This window comes from Impatiens glandulifera, chromosome 1, assembly GCF_907164915.1.
Source record: "Impatiens glandulifera chromosome 1, dImpGla2.1, whole genome shotgun sequence".
NCBI classification, from domain to species: Eukaryota; Viridiplantae; Streptophyta; class Magnoliopsida; order Ericales; family Balsaminaceae; genus Impatiens; species Impatiens glandulifera.
This window is the reverse complement of record NC_061862.1, coordinates 80603627-80626965: the sequence shown is the minus strand read 5'-3', so window position 1 is coordinate 80626965 and position 23339 is coordinate 80603627. Positions and strand designations below refer to the sequence as shown.

General features: G+C 32.0%; 1 protein-coding gene across 1 annotated transcript; it reads right to left on the bottom strand.

Annotated features, from left to right (window-relative positions):
* Nucleotides 1–16334: 16334 nt before the first annotated feature.
* LOC124921808 (basic form of pathogenesis-related protein 1-like) lies at nucleotides 16335–16888 on the bottom strand. The gene has a single exon (XM_047462509.1). It carries the CDS (start codon nucleotides 16859–16861, stop codon nucleotides 16373–16375), a length of 489 nt encoding a protein of 162 aa, XP_047318465.1. The 5' UTR covers nucleotides 16862–16888; the 3' UTR covers nucleotides 16335–16372.
* Between the last annotated feature and the right edge of the window lie 6451 nt (nucleotides 16889–23339).

Here is a 23339-nt window from a genome sequence, read left to right as displayed (position 1 = left end):
ATAGACACCAACAACAAATTGGATATCTAGTCCACTAGCAGTAACATAGAGGAAGGATCCGATTAGTCCTCTATAGGCTATGACATCTACACTTTGGCCACCTTCATCTTTATCCAATTTAGTAGAAGAGCTCATTGGAGTGGCTGCGGTAGAACAGTTCTCCATCCCAACTTCTTTAGCAGTTTTATGGTATACTTGGCCTGATTTATGAAGGTTCCTTTCTCCAGTTGACGTACTTGAAGCCCGAGGAAGAAAGTTAATTCTCCCATCATGCTCATTTCAAATCTGTCATGCATCAACTTAGCAATTTTCTCACAGAATTTGGGATTAGTTGAACCAAATATAATATCATCAACATATATTTGAACAAGAAGAATGTGAGAGTCTTTAGTGAATCTAAATAGAGTTTTATCCACAGTTCCGATAACAAAATCATGATCAAACAGAAATTCAGTCAAAGTGTCATACCAAACTCTAGGAGCTTGTTTCAGACCATACATGGCTTTGTCATGTTTATAAACATTATTTAGTGACGTATGATCTACAAAACCAGGGGGTTGTTCAACATAGACATCTTCATTTAATTTGCCATTTAAAAATGCAATTTTCACATCCATCTGAAAGACTTTAAAGTTCTTAAATGATGCATATGCTAGGAAGATTCTAATTGCCTCAAGTCTTGCTACAAGTGCGAAAGACTCATCAAAGTCGATACCTTCCTCATGTCTGTATCCTTGAGCAACTAAACTGGCTTTGTTTCTAATAACTAATCCATATTCACTAAGCTTATTTCTAAAGACCCATCTTGTTCCTATGACTGACTGGTCAGTCGGTCTAGGAGTTAAATGCCACACTTTATTTCTCACAAATTGGTTTAACTCCTCCTGCATAGAATTTATCCAATCTGGATCAACCACTGCTTCACCAATTTTCTTGGGTTCAATCTGAGAAATAAAGGCAGAATTGGTCATCTCATCATCAATTGACGAATTGTCCTTCGAGGAGAGAAAGGATTTCCGATAATCAATTCAGTTGGATGATTTATGTTCCATCTGAAGTTGGATCCAAGGGGATTGGTCATTTGAACAGGTGACTCGCGACGTCTAAACTTTCAACAGTTTGTTGAACAAGAGTTTGTACATCTAGTTGAACCTCAACCGGATCAGCCATAGGGTCAGACAGCGAAATCCGTTTATCTAGAGATTCTTCCTCACTTACAAACTCAAGACTTGTCGCTTCTAGTTTGTCAGCAAGGTCAATGGGATCAATGTATTTGCTCTCAACAGGCTCATCAAAGACTACATAGAGAGATTCTTCAACGGTTTGTGTTCTGTTGTTGTATACTCTGTAAGCCTTGCTTACTGAGGAATATCCCAACATGAATCCCTCATCTACTTTAGCATAAAAAACGGTCAAATAAACTTTTCCATTGTTATGAATAAAACATTTACACCTGAATACTTTAAAGTAAGAAACTGTGAGAATTCTTCCATAATACAATTCATATGGAGTTTTATCAAAACGTTTGTTAATTATTGACCAATTTTGTGTGTAATAAGAAGTGTTTATGGTTTCTGCCCAGAACCTCTGAGGTACGTCTGATTCATCCAGCATAGATCTCGATGCTTCCTTCAAAATCCTCACTCTTCTCTCAGCAATACCATTCTGCTGTGGAGTTCTGACACTAGACAACTCGTGCCTAATTCTGGACTCCTCGAGATAAGATGAAAGGTATCTATTAGTGAACTTTGTTCCCTTGTCACTTCTTATGCATGCAATGTTCAATAATTTTTTATTCTGAATTCTTTTAAATATTCTAATCAAATTTTCAGCAGTTTTATCATTTGATGGAAAAAATGCTACTCATGTAAATTGAGAAAAAATCATCAATAACAATTAGGGCAAATCTCATTCCTCCTAGGCTCTTTACAGGAATTGAACCAAACAGATCCATATGTAATAATTCTAAGCAATGGCTGGATTGAGATTTTTCTTTACTTTTGAACAATGATCTGCCCTGTTTACCTAACTGGCAAGCAGAGCATACCTTGCCCTTTGAAAACTAAAGTTTAGGTAAACTAATAACTAAATTGTTTGAACAAATGTTGTTGATTGTTTTGACGTTTAAATGGTTCAACCTTTTATGCCATAATCATTTCTGGTCGTTCTTGGCAATCATGCACATATGATCAGAAGATTCTTTTTGCCAATTCATTTTATATGAATTTCCTACTCTACTACCAGTTAGTAAAGTATTACCATGTTGATCCTTAACTAAGCATGCATGAGTTTGAAAATCAACTGACAAGCCATTATCACATAGTTGACTAATACTAATCAAGTTATAGCACAAGTTATTCACAAGTAACACATCATTAATGGTTAGATTACCATAGATAATCTTACCCTTACCCATGGTCTTACCCTTCTTGTTATCACCAAAATGATCTTAGGTCTAGAACAATCTGTTATATCGGTGAGAAGCCATCTATTTCCTATCATATGTCTGGAACAGCCGATTGGATTGATCGTCTGCCATCAAGCATGTTACAACTTCAGTCTTTTTTTCAGTAGGAGACACCTTCGAATCGTTGTCGGCCCATTTGGATTTGTTTTCAACACACATGAAGACTTTCTGGTCCTTCTAATTCTTCTTGGCTTGAATATTTCGTCCATAGATCTGGATCAGCTTCTCCCATATTTCTTTAACAGATGAACATGACTTAATCTCGTAGAATATGTTCATGTTGATCGATTGATACAAAATATTTTTGGCCACATTATCCAGATTGTTGGTCATCTTATCTTCAATAGTCCACTCACACCTTAGCTTCGAAATCTTTATGGGGCCATCAGTAATGACGCTCCACATATCACAGTCAAGAGCATCGAAGTGAGCTTGCATTCTCATCATCCAATAGTCACAATTGTCTCTTGACAAAATAGGGATCTCGTTGATGATAGACATGATTCAGGTTCTTGAATCTTGAGAATAGAAAACAGAGCTCTGATACCAATTGATAGGATCGGCGTAATCAATAGAGACGGGGGTCTGGCGATTGATAACGACTTAGGGAAAACGATTTGATAGAAATCCTGTTAAGGATTTAGATAACTTTCTATTCTGCGCAAACCCTTGCAAACTCTTGAACGATTCAAGTGCGTAAATGTTTGCTTGGGTTTGAATCTAAGAAGAAAGAATGAAAAGATGACAGAAAGAAACAACACAACAGTTTGTTTATGGATGTTCGGAGCAAACTCTCATACATCACCCTTCTTCCAACCACCGGAAGGATTCACTATAATATGCTTTAAATCAAATACAGTTGCACTAATAGCTCACTGTTGAACAGAACATACTTTGTTCAACTTACAATATGATGAAGAATATCACTCAGCTAAAATAGTGTTTTGATTCTATGTCTCTCTTGATTGAACACTTAGTAAAGTAAGAAAGTAGCTAACAGTAAGTTTTCGTAATTCACAATATTCAACAAAGTTGTCTGGTAGTTCGTCCGTTATCCTTGAGACTCTTTAAATAAGGAGCAGGTACTAACGATTGAATCTTCATAATGACACGTGACGAGCTTCCATTGGAGCGCCTCCATAGTACACAGCAGACTCTGAGCACTAAGAATGTGGTCGTACCAATCTAGTAGTGCGCCAAATATTCTTCAAGGATATTCCTGCAAAAAAAAGTAGTGGGAAGAATATTTTCTTACGTGGAATTAATCAATTGGTTGCAACTAGCTGTCGTACTGATCTTCACAGAAAAGTGGAGCACGAGTAGCGTACAGCTAGTTGATCATGGGTAGACGGGTGTCAGCTTTAAGCAACTACTTAAGCCTAGCATTAGACATATTTCACTTAGACACTCTCGTCTAATAGCAGGATCCATTAGACCACCTGGTATAATGGGATTAGACAACACGTCTAATATGACATCCCTTCAGACTAATCTGAAGGAGTTAGACTGCACGTCTAACTTCCATTAGTTAGACTGCACGTCTAACTATACATCCCTTCAGATTAATCTGAAGAAGTTAGACCTCACGTCTAACTCTCATCTGTTAGACTGCACGTCTAACTACGTCTGTTAGACTGCACGTCTAACTACGTTTGTTAGATTTCACGTCTAACTACGTCTAACTCAATGCATCTAATGCAAAATCAGTCTAATGAACCTCATTAAGACTAAGTCTAATATAACATGTTTTCGATATACCTGCACCAAAAATAATTAGACGGCATAGATTGAGTTTTATATACATTCATCATCAAAATTCCAATAGTCAAACTACTTTGACACTTAGTCAAAATAATTTGACCCAACACACATGCCTAATTATTGTTTTTCACTAAGAGACATAATTTAGAAACTTATCGATGAAAAGATCATCCAAGCCCCAGAAGCCAAAATGAATCCCCTACCAACTCATATAGTGAATCTAATTGAAGCATGGGAATATCTAAAAGACGGCAAACAAATCGTCAAGTTTGATTGTTGAAGATGAAAAGCTAATTATCATTATTGATATATATGGTGACAATGTGAAAGAGTTGAGCTGAGTGTAGACAACAGACATTCAATGTTTAAGTTACATGTCAATGACATCAGAAATAAGAAACGTAAGGACAAAGGTAGGAGACATTTCACGACAATGTTGATTTGACTTTTTTTTTTGTAAAATGAACTAAGTTGGACTATATTTTCTCATATTTTGAGAGTACGTAGGAAGTTTCTCACGAGGTTCGGTCTCCAATAAAACCTAAAACCAAAAACCAAAAACCAAAAACCAAACAAATTTATTTCATTTGTAACTAGATCTATGTTGGATCTGATTTTACTTTTTATGAGAATACGTAGACAACCTATTATGGGTTTAGTCATAATAATGTCCAAAAATAAAACTTTCTATGTTATCACTAAGGGCACAACAACAAGGATAATTTCAATTTCAACTTTTTTGTAACTAGAACTGCGTTGGACATGATTTTTCATTTTATGAGAATATGTAGGCAACCTGTCATGGGTTCGGTTCTAATTATAATAAAACAAAAAATACAAAACCCCTATTTAACACAAAGATCATTTTTATCAAAGTAAGAATGATGTTTAAAATTATAAGCATTTAGCTTAGGTAAAAATTAATCACAACCAGGTCACATCAACTCTTTCGAGACTTTTAGCTTATGTAGAAAATAACCTAGTCAGGTTAACACCCCTCTTCAAAACTTTTAGCTTAGGTAGAAAGTTAACATAGGTGGGTCAACACCATTCATTTAAGACTTTTAGCTTAGGTAAAAAACTAACACAGTCGGGTCAACGTCATTCATTCAAGAATTTTAGCTTAGGTAGAAGTTAATCCAGGCGGGTCAACGTCATTCATTCAAAACTTTTAACTTAGGTAGAAAGCTAACCTAGGCGGGTCAATGACATTCATCTATACTTTTAGCTTAGGTAAAAATCTAACATTGATCAGATCAAACGTCAATACCTTACATCAAAACTAGAGGCATTGAAAATAATCAAATACTTTTACAGAATTCATTATGATCACATTGAGATAAGTGGTAGACCTTTTGATTCCTCTAGCGAATGACGGATAAAAAAAGAATACGAAGAGTGAAATGAGGATTTAGAAAACAAATAAAGATAATGGTAGGTAAGTCGTTTCCTTGACTATCTCAAAAGTAGCCAAAGTAGCCCTTAAAACTCAAATAGAGTACTATCCGATTGAACTCGCTTGAAAGTCGTACGGAGCACCCATAAATATGTTGAAGATTTAGAAAAAATATATTGAGAAAGTATTACAAACATTCAATATGGAGAATGCTAGAAGTATCGACACACCTTTTGCGACTCATTTTAAATTGATTTCCGAATATAGTTCTTTAAACGATGATGAGAAGAAATATATGAAGAATGTTTCCTATAGTTCAGCTGTAGGTAGTGTTATGTATGCTATGGTTAACACGAGACCAAATATAGCTTATGTTGTTGGTATTGTCAACAGGTTTCTTTCAAATCCAGGAACAAAATATTGGAAAGTGGCTATTGAGGTATCTCTGAGGCACATTGCCTTGGAAATGAGAGTCTGAATTTATTTGGTTATACAGACTCAGATATGATAGGTAAAGTTGACTCAAGAAAATTCACTTCATGCTACTTGATTAATTTTGGAGGGGGGATATTTCTTGTCAATCGAGGCTACAAAAGTGTGTTGCGTTGTCAACCACGGAAGCTGAACTTATTAGATTAACAAAAGCATTTAAGGAGCTTATTTTGGTTAAGAAATGCTATTTGAACTTAGTATTGTGCAAGAGTGGTACGCGCTTCTCTGTGATAGTCAAAGTGATATTTATTTAGCAAAAAATTTAACATTTTATTCTAGATCTAAACACATTGATGTAAGGTATCATTGAATACGAGATGCGTTAGATGAAAAGTTGTTAATTTTAGAAAAAGGTGCATACAAACGATAATGACACTGATATGATGACTAAGGCACTACCACAAAGTAAGTTCAAGTTTTGTTGTTTAATCGTTGGGTTGACAACATTATTCCCAACAATTGTGAGGGAAGATCAGTTTGTTGGGTTTTGTCTGGGCTCCCAACTATGAAAAATGTCAAATAGTGGTTCAAGTTCACTTTTAATTCATTTAGGGTAATATAATATTTTAAGGAGTTATGTTATAACCTAATAACTCTAGTATTTAAAGAGCGACATCTATCATTAAGAAGAAGAAGTCATAAATTAAAAGAGAGGAAGAAAAAGAAAATCTAGTAGTTGATTTTCGCCTACAGCCGCGTAGGGTTCATCAAACTGACAATCGAAGATTCAAATGGAGTCCGATTGCATTAAGATTTTGTCGATAGGTTGGTAACTTATTCCTTTACATTATCAACGGTCGAATCAAGGTTTGGACGTCTCGAAGTTTGATTTTTGGGGCTTAAAATTTCTGCCTAATTTGAGTTTTTTATTTGACTTCTTTGGGACAAAAAAGTTTATATTTTTTTGGTTATGCCCTTTTATCTTTCTACGATATTAAAAGGTTGTTATACCTTATTTTATTCCCGACATTTGATTATAGTGAAGCTTAAATTAGACGTAAACTCCCGTGGTTTTTACACCTTAATTTGAGAATATTTTCCACGTAAAATATCGTGTGCTCATTGTGTTATTTATATCTGCTTGTACTTGTACTTTATTTACTCCTAAGTTTTTCAATCAATTAGGGAATCGAATATACATTTTTCCCATCAAAATTGCATTTTCTGCAATATTCTAACACACCCTTTGTATCCACAATCCTACAATATCTAGTTCATCACAAGTAAGTTTTGTAATCTTTAGAAATAAAACATAAATTGTCCCTCCCACTTACTTGTTTCGCCATAGAGTGTTGTGATGTCTTTGGAAGGATTCTCACATCAAATGTCGTCTCAATTTATAAACTTATAGAAACAAATATATTCCGATGACATCTATAAATGTGAGATTTAATTGGATTTATAAGAGGATGTTTATGCTCACATACAAAGTCCACTACTTTAAACATTCTATATATTCCCCTCTTTATCCCCATTTAGCCTCACAACTAAACATTATTTAAGGACGACTACATTTGACACAAACATATCTTTTGTCATTTCCTCTTTGACATTGTGCACTACAACAAAAAAAACCTTTGTAGTATTGGACCTGATTAATCATTGTATTTTGAAATGCGCCTTATACCAAATCGAACTTTTTCAGCGTATACTAAATAGAATTCATAGGCATCTTCTTCCTTCTAACCGTTTTCATCCAAATTTAATTGACGGAGGCAACTTCTATATTCACTCTCAATTTTAGATCATGAAAAAAATAATTTGCTAGTGAAAATCTTATATAATTAGAGTTTTTGTATAGAAACTATCGTGTAAATTCCTTTATATTAGAGTTATTGTACATCAGATATCGTGAAATACGAGCTTCTATAATGTAAAATTCGTTTCACATTAAAGTCATTGTACAATAGCTCTCGTGTAAAAATCACTTCACATTAGAGTTATTGTACAATTACTCTCGTATAAATCTCGCTTCACATTAGAGTTGGTGTACATCAATTATTATGTAAATCGCGCTTTACATTAGAGTTGTTGTACATCAGATATCGTGTAAATCACATTTTACATTAGAGTTGTTGTACAACAACTATCGTGTAAAGCTCGCTTCACATTAGAGCTATTGTACAACAATTATCATGTAAAACACACTTCACATTAGAGTTGTTGTACAATATCTATCATGTAAAGTGGCATCACATTAGAACTGTAGTAATATGAATGACGTTATACACGATTAATGAAATATGTTACCTCCCATCATTATTGTTGACGCCGTTGTTTATTTATGAATTAACAAAACATAACTTTGTTAGTTTTCCAAAAAAACATTAAATTTCAAACAAATAAAATAGAACCATGTTAGTTCTTAAAAGCGTCAAGTGTATCATTTTCGTGAGCAACGGAGCTTGTTACCAACAAAGATTCTTGAAGTTTGGTAAGATACTAGGCTTATTTTTGGTAAAAAATTGTGAATGGTCTAAAGAGAAAATCGTAAATCATAATAAAATGGTGAAATTATAAGAGATAAGGACTGATGATGTAAATCGATTATGGCAGATGAAGTGACAAAGCGTGAAAAATAAATTTGAGTTTCTAACGAAACGATAAAACGGGGAAAGAAACGGGTCGGGCTTGGGTTTCAGATATATTTTATTATTATTAAATCCGACCCAATTTTAATAATATAATATTTAAAAGTATTTTGATTGGTTGGAAAATGGGGTTTGAGAAAAAAAGATTTGGACTAAATATCCAATTAGATTGATTAAAATTATTCACTCCCGGACTAAATATTCAATTAGATTGATTAAACTTATTCACTCCGGTTCGGGATTCTTATATCTCAAAGGTCAAAAAGGAAGCAAAGACATGCAATGAACGGTAAAGTTAAGGGTTGACATGGTATTAACCATTTTATTTAAATTAATTTTAAATATTGATAAATTATTATTTTTATTATAAATGATTAGGCTGGGAAGAGTACACTAATTTATTTAAAAATAATGTTTTGATCCGATACACTAAAACTTGATTTATTCTATCCATAGAAAATTTTAAAATAATTTTGAGTTGTTAAAATAATTTCTAAAAATTATACTCATTAATGTGTTTAAATAAATTAAATAATTATTTGAGAAAAAATGTTTATTCATTAATTTTAAATTAATCAAAATTTGGTCCAAAAATAAATTAAATGATTATTTGCGAAAGTTGTATTAATTAATCCTAAATTAATTAAAATTTGATCCAAAAATAAATTATATAATTATTTTTAAAAATGTTATATTCATTCCAAATTAATTAAATTTAGTCAAAAATTAAATAAAATAATTCTTTTGGAAAAATGTTGGATCCATTTAACCTAAAATAATTAGAAATTGGTCAATAAAGATAAATTGATTATGGCAGATGAAGTGACAGAACGAGAAAAATAAATTTAGGTTACTAACGGAACGACGAACGATGGAACGGGGAAAGGATCGAGTCGGTCTTGAGTTTAAGATATTTTTATTATTATTAAACCCGACTCAATTTAATAATATAATATTCAAAAACATTTTAATTGGTTGGAAACATGTATAGGCACATGAAAGTTTGAGATCAGAAAATGAGGAGTTTAAATATCCAATTAATTGATTAAACTTATTACTCTAATTTATTTTAATAGTCAATAATGGACGTGATATAAATATTTTATTTATTTAATTTTTTATTAACTTAATTTTAAGTATTGATAAATTATTTAAATTAATTTGTTTATTATAAATTATTAGGGTGTGAAAATTACATTTATTTATGTAAAAAATAAAGTTTCCATCTAAATATATTAGTCTATAATATTGTAGACACTAAAATTTGACTTATTCAATTCATTAAAAAATTTAAAATACTTCTGAGTTGTTTAAATAAATTAAATAATTATTTGAGAAAAATGTTATATTCATTAATTTCAAATTAAATAAAATTTGGTCCAAAAATAAATTAAATAACTATTTGAGAAGTTGTATTCATTAATCTCAAATTAATGAAAATTTTGTCCAAAAATAAATTAAATAATTATTTTGAAAAATGTTATATTCATTAATTTCAAATTAATTAAAATTTGGTCCAAATATAAATTAAATAATTATTTTTGAAAAATGTTGTGTCCATTTAACCTAAAATAATTAAATTAAAAATAAAAATAAATTAAATAATTATTTATTATGTAAAATATTGTATCCATTTATCTCAAAATATAATAGCAAGAAATAAATTATATAATTTTTTAGAAAAAAAATGTTATATACATCTAAATCTCAAAATAATTAAAAACAAAACCTTAAAATATAATAAATAAAATAAATTATGTCTATTAATTAATTTGGTATATTTTGCTGGTAATAAAAAAGTTAAAAGACTTGACCCAATCAAACAAGGTATAAAGCACCCTCACCAATTAGCGCGCTCTAGGAGACTAACGCCCAAACAAACAACCCAGACACGAAATGCCCCGGCCTCAAGGAACACTGACGTAACTCCACGGAACGCGCCCAACACGTATTGGAGGTTGATCTTCGTCTTCTTCTTGACGATGCATGAATAAGAATAATAATCTTTCTTGAATAATGATAAAGTCCAACGTCAGTATTGTTCAATCAAAACATAAAGTTTAAGAATAGAAATGATAAGATTCGATCAAGCAAGTGACAAGGCCATTAATGATTTTTTTCCAAATTCGTCTGACCTAAGCCGACTATAAAGGGATCTCCCGATCAAGATGAACAAAAAGAAATCAACTTCGAGTCATTAATCAACCTCCAACCAAAATCTACCAAACTCACCAGCCAGATAAGTTAAAGGAAGTTACGAAGGATTAGAAGAAGAATGTAGCCCAACATGCTGAATAGGTGCGAGCCCAAGCCACTTTTGTCGGTCCCTTCTTTCGATCCAACTTCGCTTGGGCCTGGTGGTGGGCCTATCGAACTCAAAGTTTCTGGGCTTGGACTTGACTATCTATGACACCTCATGGGTATACCCGGATATGCTGCTTTTGGGCCTCACCATGGTTTCATCTAGATTCTCATCATGCTTTTGGTTTAACTAAAAAAAAATTAAAATTGATTGATATCATTATTATTTTTATTACATGTCTACTCTGGTGCCTTGTCTGTTTTTCATATATGGTCATATATTAATTAATGATCGATGCTGCAATATAGTTGATCAAAAGTTTAAATCTCTGACTAGCTAGAGATCATGTTTAAGAATTTAACTGACAAATATTGTCCCAATTGCATACAATTTCCAACCACTATATAATTTTGATCAGCAATTCATTTAAAGAATTAGAGCTTTTTGATATAGATTTTTTTTTTTTGTTCTTTAAACATTTTGATCAATTTTTAATATTGTTCAATAAAAATGTGTTTTTTTTTTTATTATTAAAAATAAAAGTGAGAAAATTTTCATTCGATCTGCACCGAAGGAACTACCTTTGTGACCAACATTGTAAAAGTTTAATCATAAAAATTATTACCTATTGTGAAAAATAAATTATTTGGTTATATAACAAAATACATTTTACATTCAATATTTAAAATGTTATAAAAAATATATATTATTACAAAATTATACTTATAAAAATATTTATCAATTATTGTTATAAATTTTTTCTATAATTTAAATTAAATAAAAGTATGTATCAATTAATAAAATTTAAATTAAATAAATATAATTCAAATAAAATTTCTATTATAATTTACTTTTATATATTAGTTAAAATTTCATATACTAAACATAAAATTCTAAAATATATATTAATCTATGTAAAAATATTTATAATTCAACAAACCAATAATAACTATAATATCATATACTAATTATAGCTCTATATTATAATTTATACTATAACAAATTATACTCCTTATAGGTTTTAAAAATATTCTATTAATAAATTATAAATTAATCAATTTTAACACTACAAAATGATGAGGATAATAATATTGTAAATTGGTCTGAGTAGGACTGAACAATCAAAACATTGAGCAATGATTGCACGTGGCAACTTATCAGAAAATTATATATATATACACTAGGGAAGACTTTCTAACTAAATCAATTAAAAAGTTAAAAAAAAAAGTTACAGAAGTACGTAAGTGAAGAAGTACGTAAGTGAAAGAGAAGTCAATCTTCTTACTTTTTTCTTTCTAATAAGAGAATATGAAATTTCATTGTCGACCGAATCTTTCCCAACATAGGCGAAGGAATGAGACAGGACTCACAAGTAACTCGGAATTTGTCATCCAAAAAGAATGACTTCTACATGTGCGCACATACTGGAATGATCGTAAGTCTTACAACTAGTTTTAGATGTATGACATTTGTTGTATATGTTTCTTATTGTCATAGTTGTAAGTAAACCTTATCTTATTATCTTTCATTACAGAACTATTAGCTCAACGCATTACCATGTCATGTGGGATGAGTACTGATGACCTTCAGGAACTTGTACATTCTCTATTTTATGTACTCCATATCTATTCTTTTATATTTGCTAGTGAAATGCTCTGTTTTAAATTGAAACCCTTTTGTTATCAGAAAAGTACAACTGCAATATCTGTAGGTAATAACCTTTTCCCCCTTGTTTATTTTGAAGCATCAAAATGGTAAGGCATATATATATATATATAAGAACAACATTTTGTATCTTAAAATTCATTTTTGATTTCTTGAATTATATTTTTGCATCTTGATATCACACTCACATCATTCCTGAATTTGCATTTTATTGGGTAATTATTCTATCTTGATTTAGGTCTTTACAACTAGTGAATATTTCATTTTAATTTTGTAAAATTAAATGAGAATTAGCATAACACCTAACATACATGACCCCATTTAAATTCAAAATGCTTCTAGATAGAAATCGAACCCGTGACATTTTAATCTTTTAAGCTGACTCTTACCATTGAGTTATCTTGGTGGGTTAAAATGTGTCCATAAAGGAGTTAAACATCTGACTTGCAAACACACTTAACAATTTAATTTATTAATTATATTTTGATGCATTGCTTTGCTTATTGATTTTATTATGACTTCTTATACCAAATGTATTTGCATAAATTTTGTAGAGTTGTTTAATTCGGTTGAAATTGATCTTCATTTTCAGCTCTTTGAATATTTTAACCTCTAACCGTGCAATGGTAATTTTTGATTTATGGTTTTCAAAATTCAGAATTTAAACTTGGTACAATTAGTTAAATAAGGTTTAATTTGTTGCTTTATGGGGTACCAATAATAAAGATGGATACGCCGAGTTTGTAAGAGTTTGATTTTTATTACTTTGTGTGTTTGGTTTCTTTATTTTATTTTTAATGCGTGGATGTGTTTTTGACATAAATATGACATTGAAATTGAATTGAACATTTTGTGTCGGAGGTTTTGGGTTTCAAAAGGAGATTTACGGATAAAAGATATCATAGGATCTTGTACGTACATTTATTATGTATAATGGTTAACGATGTTAGGTTTTTCTCAATAAGTAGACAAATTATTTTAGACGAAATTTTTTAAAATAATCAGAATTTTCCAAAAAAAATAGTAATTCTTCATCCAACAAAGCCTACAAAATTAATGGGACAGTCTTGTTTACCTTAGTTCCTATGGAAAACTACGATGTAGTGTTGGGACTACAATGGTTCGATCATGTATGCGCTTGTATAATGCCTTATTCCGATTTATTAATCATTTTGAATCACGGGAAGACTAATGCAATACCAACAAGAAGGGAATAAGAGGGATTTGGCATGTTCTCGGCGATGAGATTCATCCGAGGTCGGAAACGTGGTAAAGGGAATAAGAGGGATTGGGCATCGAGGGATGTGTGGAAAACCTCTCATATCGGTTGGAGCTGATCGATAAAAATCATACCGAGCATCGGTCTAAGGACATGCCGAGGATGACCATGACTTAGGTGGGGGAGAATGTCACGACCCATTCAAATGGTGTGACCAAAATCTAAATATGTAAAGCCTTCATGCACATGTTCTAGAATGTTCTAGATGTTGTTATTTTTTGTGGTCTTTTCCATTTTTTGGAACTCTATAGAATTATCTAGAAGCTTATAGTTGTAGATAAGTTCATAGAACTCTTTATAATTCTCAAGGAGTTCATAAAGTATGTGGATATGAGAACTTTCTAGAATTCTCTAGGAGTTCTTAATAGTAAGTAGTTTGTAGAATTTTCTAAAATTCTCTAGGAATTCTTGGGTCTATGTTAGATATAGAAGTGTCTAGAAAACACTAGGTAAGGAGGATCTAGAATGATCCATCCACTTGTATATAAACAAGTCTTGGCCATAAATCAAACACCTCACAATACCTCATATTCGTGTACCTCACACTTGTAATAAACAAGATGTTCTCCAACCTTTTTCTCTCTCAAAATATTCAATCTTCTTGCATTCTTAGAAAGACTAACTAGCTAGGATTGTGACAATCTAGACTAGTGCCGCGCGGGATGAGGAAATATTCGGTGACAGAATTTCAGAATATCATAACTTAATTTAAATGAATATGCTAAAAATAATAAAAATGTAAAAAAAAATTAAAGAAAAAAAAGACAAAACAAAAACAATCAAATAATTCACATACGCTTAATGTCTAAGACAGAATAAGAGTCATTCAATGTTTTTAGCAATGTATATTATGCGCGGCCCGTTAATTAAGTACTGCCATATACCTCATTTTATAATTATTTTAAGACATAAAAAATATGTGATTTTAGTGACGAATAATATGTTTTTTTTTTTTTCCAGAAATTACACTTTTATTTACTTTTGGAAAAGTAAAAATGCTCTTAAAAAAAAGAGGCTGAATAATATTTAATATGCTAGAGCTATTAAATTTTTATAAAAAAATAATTGAACATTAAAATGTCATACAAACTAAAAAAAAATATAAAAAACTTGTTATAGGAAGGAATTCAAAAAGAAAAACTAACTTTTTGAAATTAAGAATATTTATTTTAAAGGTAAAAGGTATAATACTCTCTAAATTTAATTTTGAAATATTTTTTATATATAGTTTTTTTTTTTAATTACTCCTTGTTAATTCATTTGGTTTTAAATTGCTCATTTCACATTTATTTTTGTTAGAAATAGTTAGATACTTTTCAAACGTACAAAATAAAAAATAACTCAAGTATGAAAAACTTTTATTTTATGATCGAAATTTAATCCCTCTTGATAATTAATTTAAAATAATCTATCGCCTAAAGTTCCAATTAAGTTATGTTTATGAAATTTGGGTTATGAATTATTTCAATTAACAAACTCACCTCATTTTCAAATCAAATTACATTAAATCTCATTATAAATTTATTCTTACTAAGAGGATAATCACATTTTCGGTCTAAGTCCAGTATGACCGGTCGATTTAAGACATATTGCGAGTTTTGTATTACAATAACAAAATCACATAAAAACAAAAATTAAAAGTTTTTTCAGCAGTTGAACTTACAAAAAATAAAAATATTACGTTAATGAGGAATTTGTGCATATTTTTAACATAAATTAACAGTTTTATAACATTTATATGATTTTAGATGTTTAAAATGTAAATTCAAACAAAACTACATGTAAAAAAAAAGTAATTTCAATAAAAATAAATGAAAAAGATTACCTGCGTTGCCGTCTGAGAATTGAGTTGAAGAAATCACATGAACACAGTTGAACTTATAAATACAAAAAATAAATATACTATGTAAATGAGGAATGTGTGCCTGTTTTCAACACAAATTAACAATTTTATAATATTTTAAATGATTAAAGTTCAAACAAAGCTAAATGTAAAATAAGGAACAATTTCAAATAAGGTCGAAAAATATTTCAAATTTAGTTAAATACACAAAGGAGCATAATATTGATTAGCCATTATTTTAATTCCCTCAAACATTCCAATTTTTTTAAAATGGTTAAAACCATTTATTAAATTCCAAAAGTGGAAGAGTCAAAAATCAAAATTAGACAAACTCTAACAATGATTAAATGATGACAATTAAACAAAGCTAAAAAAACATAATTATTAGCAATCAAACATAAAAACAAATATTAGAAACATTCTTTATTGAATAAATATTAGGCATATTTATAGTTTATTTTTTCATAACATACTAGAGTTTGTTTAAATAAAGTCGCCGCATAAACGACATCTTTAATTAAATACAAACAAGGTTTATTCATACTTATATTAATTAAAACTGCGAGTTTCAGTTTTCTAGTAAGGTCTCTCTCCAACAAAGTTGCCTCGAGGATCATAGTTACAAGTGACGAACCACGAACCGTCATTGCATTGAACCCTAGCACATCCTAGTCTTACTGAATCACGCCACACAACCTGAGTATAGTGTAAGCATTCACCTCCGACACATGTGTTTGAGTCATAGTCGTAGAAGGGTTTCTCCTCGATCCACATATTCACAGCATCTCTCCCCGTGAAGTTCGGGAAACCTTTTGCAAGGTTTTCGCCATATGGTCCGCCTGAGTGCATGAGATTACAGTCCCCAGCTCTCTGGCTGGCGTAACTTCTAGCAAATGCGGCTACGTTTTCATCCCAAGCGATGGGCCCGACTCCCACCTGAGCCCGGGCAGCATTGTGGGCCTCAACATAGTCTTGGGGGGAGTTTTGGGCAGTTGAGAGTTGAGGAAGCATTGACATGGCCATGAATGTCACAACTAATGCTAGTGAGAGATGGTAAAGCCCCATACTGTTGGATCTTCCTTAGAACAATTAGCTGAGTTTGGTAAGTGGGATTATATTAATTGTAGTACTTCTGTATGTAGGTAGATAGCTAGGTGGTGTTATGCTAATGAAATTATGGGGTAATTTATAGGAATAATTCTCTGAAATTTTTTTGCCACTTTCATAGAATTTCCAAACCCCTATATAATTATTTGTTTTTTTAAATGGACAAAACTGACACGGTCTTCTATATAACCTTCACATTAATTTAATTTAAAGTGTTAAAGTGAAAATCGAACTCGTGATATTTGGTCTTTTAGGCACCGACTCATAAGATGGAGAATTTATTTGAAATAATAATAGACGTTACATTAATAAAAAAAAATAAAAAAATATTAGTTATATATTATTATTAGTTATATATAATTAAATATTTTTATACACTAACTATTTAATTAAAAATAGTTATAATTAAGTATTAAATTAATTAAAAATTATTAATAGGTAAATAACACTATTAAAAATTTATTTATAAAACTAATTATGTATATATATTGTCATTATGCAAGAACAATGCTAATTTTTTTTTTTGTTTCTTAACCTAAAATTGTCTGGAATAATCCTATTATTTCCAAAACCAAACAATAATCCTTCCAAAAAATATTAATGGTCGTCATCATTGAACCAGTATGAACTCACGTGGAAATTTGGTTTGTCCATTCCATGTATGTAAGTCTAGTTTTATTCCATGCATGCAATATCAATACCAAATACCAATTCAAAATGATACAACAAGTCTTGATATATTATTATAATGTTGATCATTTTAAAAAGGAAAAACTACTGGTTATTAACCTTGTACTATATATTAATTAATGGAATTAGTTGTTTTAATTTGTCATCCTCGAACAGTTCCGTGGAAGTTAACTGAGTTTACTAGGGCTTGTTTGATTGATGTTGGTTATTTGTGAAGGGTTTCTATTGAATTTTTGAAAAATACCTTGTTTGATGTTGTTATTTGAGGATTTTTTAATTGTTTGAAAAGAAACAGTCAGGTTATTTATGTTTTTAATTATTGAATTATTATAGTGACTATTTAAATTTTATAATTATATTTTTTAATTATTAATTTAAGCAATTTAATAGTTGAAATTTATGTTTTTCGTTAAATTCTGAAAATGGATAGGGAAGTCATGGGCGGCGGCCAAGGTGAAGGAGGCGGCGTGATGGAAGCCAACCATCAATAATTAATATTAAGTTCGTCTTTCCATATTTTTTCAATGAATTCGTCCAACATTTTTTTATTTATTATTATTACCAAATTTATGTCTCTACATATTTATAAATTACTTAATTTCACAAATATAATATATTAAAATAAAATACATTATAAGAGAAATTAAATTTATTAAAATAAAATATATAAATTCTAAATTAGTGTGGGGTTAACTAGGTGTTTAAAAAATTCTAAAAGTTTATAAAAATTATATAAAACCTAATCTCCTATTTTGTCCGTAATTTTATTTATTTATAAATTTTAATTTTTATTTATTTATAAATTTTAATTTATATATTTAAGTTTATTATATTTCTTTTACAACTTAATTTTGTAAATATTAGGGTAGAGATTCAAGACTAACATGATGTTGAAATTTTTGGTTAAATTAATTTTTTTTTATTCACTTTATATTGAAAATACTGCAATTTAAACTTAAAAAAAGGGTTTACAGATGGAGGTTTTTTGAACCAACATTGAACTAGGGACGATCAAAATGAAATCGCAAAGTGATGCCTAACTAAAGGAAAGTCGACACACATATGAGACAATTGAAAATACAAATTGGAGGCAAAAAAGAGTGAGGTGATCCCTCATGGACTGAAATTACCACATCTGACCAAGTATGTTGGGAATAAGGATCCGACAATTTAGATGAACATTTACTTGACAATAGATTAACTGAACTAGAAGGTTCGATACAGTTGATGTCTCTGATGCATTCATTAAAGTCCATCATGTCTAGCGTGATCCCAATTTCTGACTCTCTTCCTTGGATGAATCTGGTGACATTGTAGTCGTCCATTAAGATCCAAGGCTCATCATCATTAACTTTACTCTTGAGCTCTCTCCATAATTGTTTTCTTTCTCCTGCTACATTGCTTCCATAGATAGCAGCAAAATAGAACTTCGCTTTTGTTATCCTACTAACAATCTCCACCATGATGACATGCTTACTGTTGAATAACTTCTTGACCTCAACTAAGCTATTATTCTAGCCAACCCAGATTCTGCGTTTACACTCATCTGAATTGTGAATATAAGACCAGTCGCTACCAAAACAACATTTACTAATAGTATCGATTTGATTGTGTCTTACCCTCGTCTCTAGTATACCCATAATAGTGATTTTATGCCTTTCAATCATTCTTCTGACTTCCTTCCTTTTTATGGGGTCGTTGACCCCCTAATATTCTGTTAGGCTTTAAACTATAACCGGGCCTTTCAAGTTCTTTAATTCAAGAAATGGGTTCTTGATGATCGGGCCGATGGTGGAATTCAACACTCAAGCGTAGAGGACAAAGAATGAGATGAGAATTCGAGGTTAAGGAGTAAAGAGCCAAAGGGGAGAAGAGAAATACCACTAGATTACACCTAGCGGTCCAAGAAGGGAGAGGAGGGTCGAGAGATAACTTAGAGCACCAAGTTCCAAAATATTCAATTCATAGCCCCAAAAAGTGGGGTGGGCATCACCATTTAAAGAGACTGGTTTACCCAAATGTATTCGGTTACAACTACTTCTAACATAACAGAATTCCGTTTCAAGAGAAATAAGAGAGAAAGGAAACAAAACAGAATTATTCTATAAAAACACATAAATTGGCCCATATAGACACTTGGGCCGAGAGACGGGTGCATAAAATATTTTAGGACCGAGGTTTTTGATGAGCAGACCGTAACATAATCTCCCCCTTCGAGGTTCGTCGCCCTCGACGAAAAGAACGTGGACTGGTCAGCCTCTAATACGCATCTTCAACTTCAAAACTATTGCTTCGGTCGGGCTTCGGCACATTCAACAAGGGTCGCAGCATAAGACCGTATTTTCTCAAAAAACTTTCGGCAGAATCGCTTCAGTAGTGGAACTGGCCGGGTCCTTGCGGTCTTTTGCGCTGTCGGGTCGCTTGCCACTCCGCCCATGTGAGGAATTTCTATGCACCTAAGGTCGAGTTTTTCAGTGTTTAGAGCTGGCCTTGGTTGCTGCAATGTCACCAGCGCCTGGTGCAAAAATAATTTCTTCCAACTTCGATTAAACTCCATACTTGGCTCAAAAATCCAGGCCAAGTCTTTTTCCTGAACCAGCATAACAACAGCATCGAAGGAGCCATAACTTCTAATTAGATCATTAGGAATATCTTCCAAGGTCAATGCCGCGAGTGAAACAGTTTGGCCTTCGGGCTTACTCTTTACATGCATTTTGGCAGCAACAATATATTCATCTAAGGTCTTTTCCAGTTGGTTTCCATGCATCAGACTGGCCTGCGACCGAGGAATCCCCTTTAGGACTGGTTCTGTCTTACTTATCATAGGATAGGGTCAGCTTTTCAAAGTCCCAAGAAGACGAGCCTAGAGTAATCAGCCATTCAATTCCCAGCACAATATCATATCCGTCCATGGAAATTACCTTCATTTCTGTTTAGTATTCATTGTCTTCCATCGATCACTTCAAGTCCTTGCAAATAATAGAACATAACACATTAGACCCATCGACTACTCTAACCGATTGCACCCTGGTTTCTATGCTTTTGTGGTCTATTTTCTCCAAAATCCTGTTATTGATAAAATTGTGGGTGCTGCCTGTATCAATCAGGATCACCACCGGCAGGTTCCCAACTTTGCCAAGAATCTGGAGCGTTTGGAAAGCTTTAGACCCGATCAAGGCATGTAAGGATATGGATGGTTCATCCCTTGGGCCGAGCAATGAAGGTAGATCATCCAAAACAGGTTCTTGGTTAGGTTCTTGATCTTCTTGATTGGCCGAGACCATGAATAACTTTGATTTACACATATGATTTGGTTGGCATTTTTCATTGCAAGAGTAGCATAGGCCCTTCTTTCGCTTTTCATCCATTGAGGCTGGGTCTAATTGCTTAACATGGCCCTGGTTTGCATTTGAATAGGACCCATATGATGAATTCTTGAAGTCAGTATTGGTGCTTGGCCCGGCTGTGTTGGTGTTGGGTGGCGTGGGCAGCAACGATGCTTCAGTGCTGTACAAATTACCAATGCTCATTAAGGACCGATATGTTGCTTCTTAGACTTTAGCCATGGCCATGGCTTCGTTTAAAGAATCTGGGAATCGCAGCCTGATGCAGTTTGCAATTTCCTCCCTTAGACCGGACAAGTAGCAATCTATGACGTACTCCCTTGGCATGCTGTAGAGTTTTAAGACTTTTAGCATAGGTAAAAAATTAACACGGTCGGGTCAACCTCATTCATTCAAGAATTTTAGCTTAGTTAGAAAGTTAACCCAGGCGGGTCAACGTCATTCATTCAAGACTATTAGCTTAGGTAAAAATCTAACATTGATCAGGTCAAACCTCAAAACCTGACATCGAAATTAGGGGCATTGAAAATAATCAAATACTTTTAAACATTTGATTATGATCACATTGAGATATGTGGTAGACCTTTTGATTTCTCTAGCGAATGATGGATAAAAAAAAGAACACGAAGAGTCAAATGAGGATTTAGAAAACAAATAAGGTTAATGGAAGATCAATCGTTTCCTTGACTATCTCAAAAGGAGCTAAAGTAGCTCTTAAAATTCAAATAGATACTATCCGATTGAACTCGCTTGAAAGTCGTACGGAGCACCCGTAAACATGTTGAAAATTTAGAAAAAAATATATTGAGAAAGTGTTACATAATTCAATATGGAGAATTCTAGAAGTATCAGTACACCTTTAACGACTCATTTTAAATTGAGCTCCAAATATAGTTCTTCAAACGATGATGAGAATGAATATATGAAGAATGTTTCCTATAGTTCAGTTGTAGGTAGTCTTATGTATGATATGGTTAGCACGAGACCATATATAGCTTATGTTGTTGGTACTGTTTGCAGGTTTCTTTCAAATCCGGGAAAAGAATATTGGGAAGTGGATATTGAGGTATCTTCGAGGCACATCAAGTATGAGACTTGCCTTGGAAATGAGAGTCCAAATTTAGTTAGTTATACCGAATCAGATATGGCATGTGATGTATACTCAAGAAAACCCACTTCAGGCTACTTGATTAATTTTGGAGGGGAAGATATTTCTTGGCAATCGAGGCTATAAAAGTGTGTTGCTTTATCAACCGCGAAAGCTGAACTTATTAGAACAACGGAAGCATGAAAGGAGCTGATTTGGGTTAAGAAATTGCTATTTGAACTTGGTATTGTGAAAGAGTGGTATGCGCTTCTCTGCGATAGTCAAAGTGGTATTTATTTAGCAAAAAATTCAACATTTCATTCTAGATCTAAACACATATGTAAGGTATCATTGGATATGAGATGCGTTAGATGAAAAGTTGTTAATTTTAGAAAATGTGTATACAAATGATAATGACGCTGATATGATAACTAAGGCACTAACAAAGAAAGTTAAATTTTGTTGTTCAATTGCCGGGTTGACAACATTATTCCCAATAGTTGTGAGGGGGGAGTTTGTTGAATTTTGTTTGGGCTCCCAACTATGAAAAAGGTCCAATAGTGGTTCAAGTTCACTTTGAATTTATTAAGGGTAATATAGTATTTTAAAGGGTTATGTTATATAACATAATAACTCTATTATTTATAGAGCGGCATCCGTCATTAAGAAAAAAAGTCAAAAATTAAAAGAAAGGAAGAACGCCTACAGCCGCGTAAAATATCGTGTTCTCATTTTGTTATTTATTTCCACTTTTACTTGTGCTTTATTTGCTCCTAAGTTTTTCAATCAAGTAGGGAATCGAATATACATTTTTTCCAACAAATTTACATTTTATGCAATATTCTAACACACTCTTTGTATCCACAATCATACAATATCTTGTTCATCACAAGTAATTTTTGTAATCTTTGGGAATAAAACCTAAATTGTTCCTCCCACCTACTTGTTTCGCCACAAGAATATTGTGATGTCTTTGGAAGGACTCTCATATCAAATGTCATCTCAATTTATAAACATATAGATGCAAATATATTCCGATGACATCTATAAATGTGTGATTTAATTGGACTTGTAAGAGGATATTTATGCTCACTTACAAAGTCCACTACTTTAAACATTCTATGTATTCCCCTCTTTATCCTCATTTAGCCTCACAACTAAACATTATTTCAGGACGACTACATTTGACACAAACATATCTTTTATCTTTTCCTCTTTGACATTGTGCACTACAACAAAAACCTTTTGTAGTATTGAACCTGATTAATCATTGTATTCTGAATTGCGCCTTATACCAGATCCAACTTCTTTAGCG

Excerpts from the sequence above, each read along its gene's own strand:
- LOC124921808 (XM_047462509.1), bottom strand. The coding sequence starts at position 16,861 with ATGGGGCTTTACCATCTCTCACTAGCATTAGTTGTGACATTCATGGCC.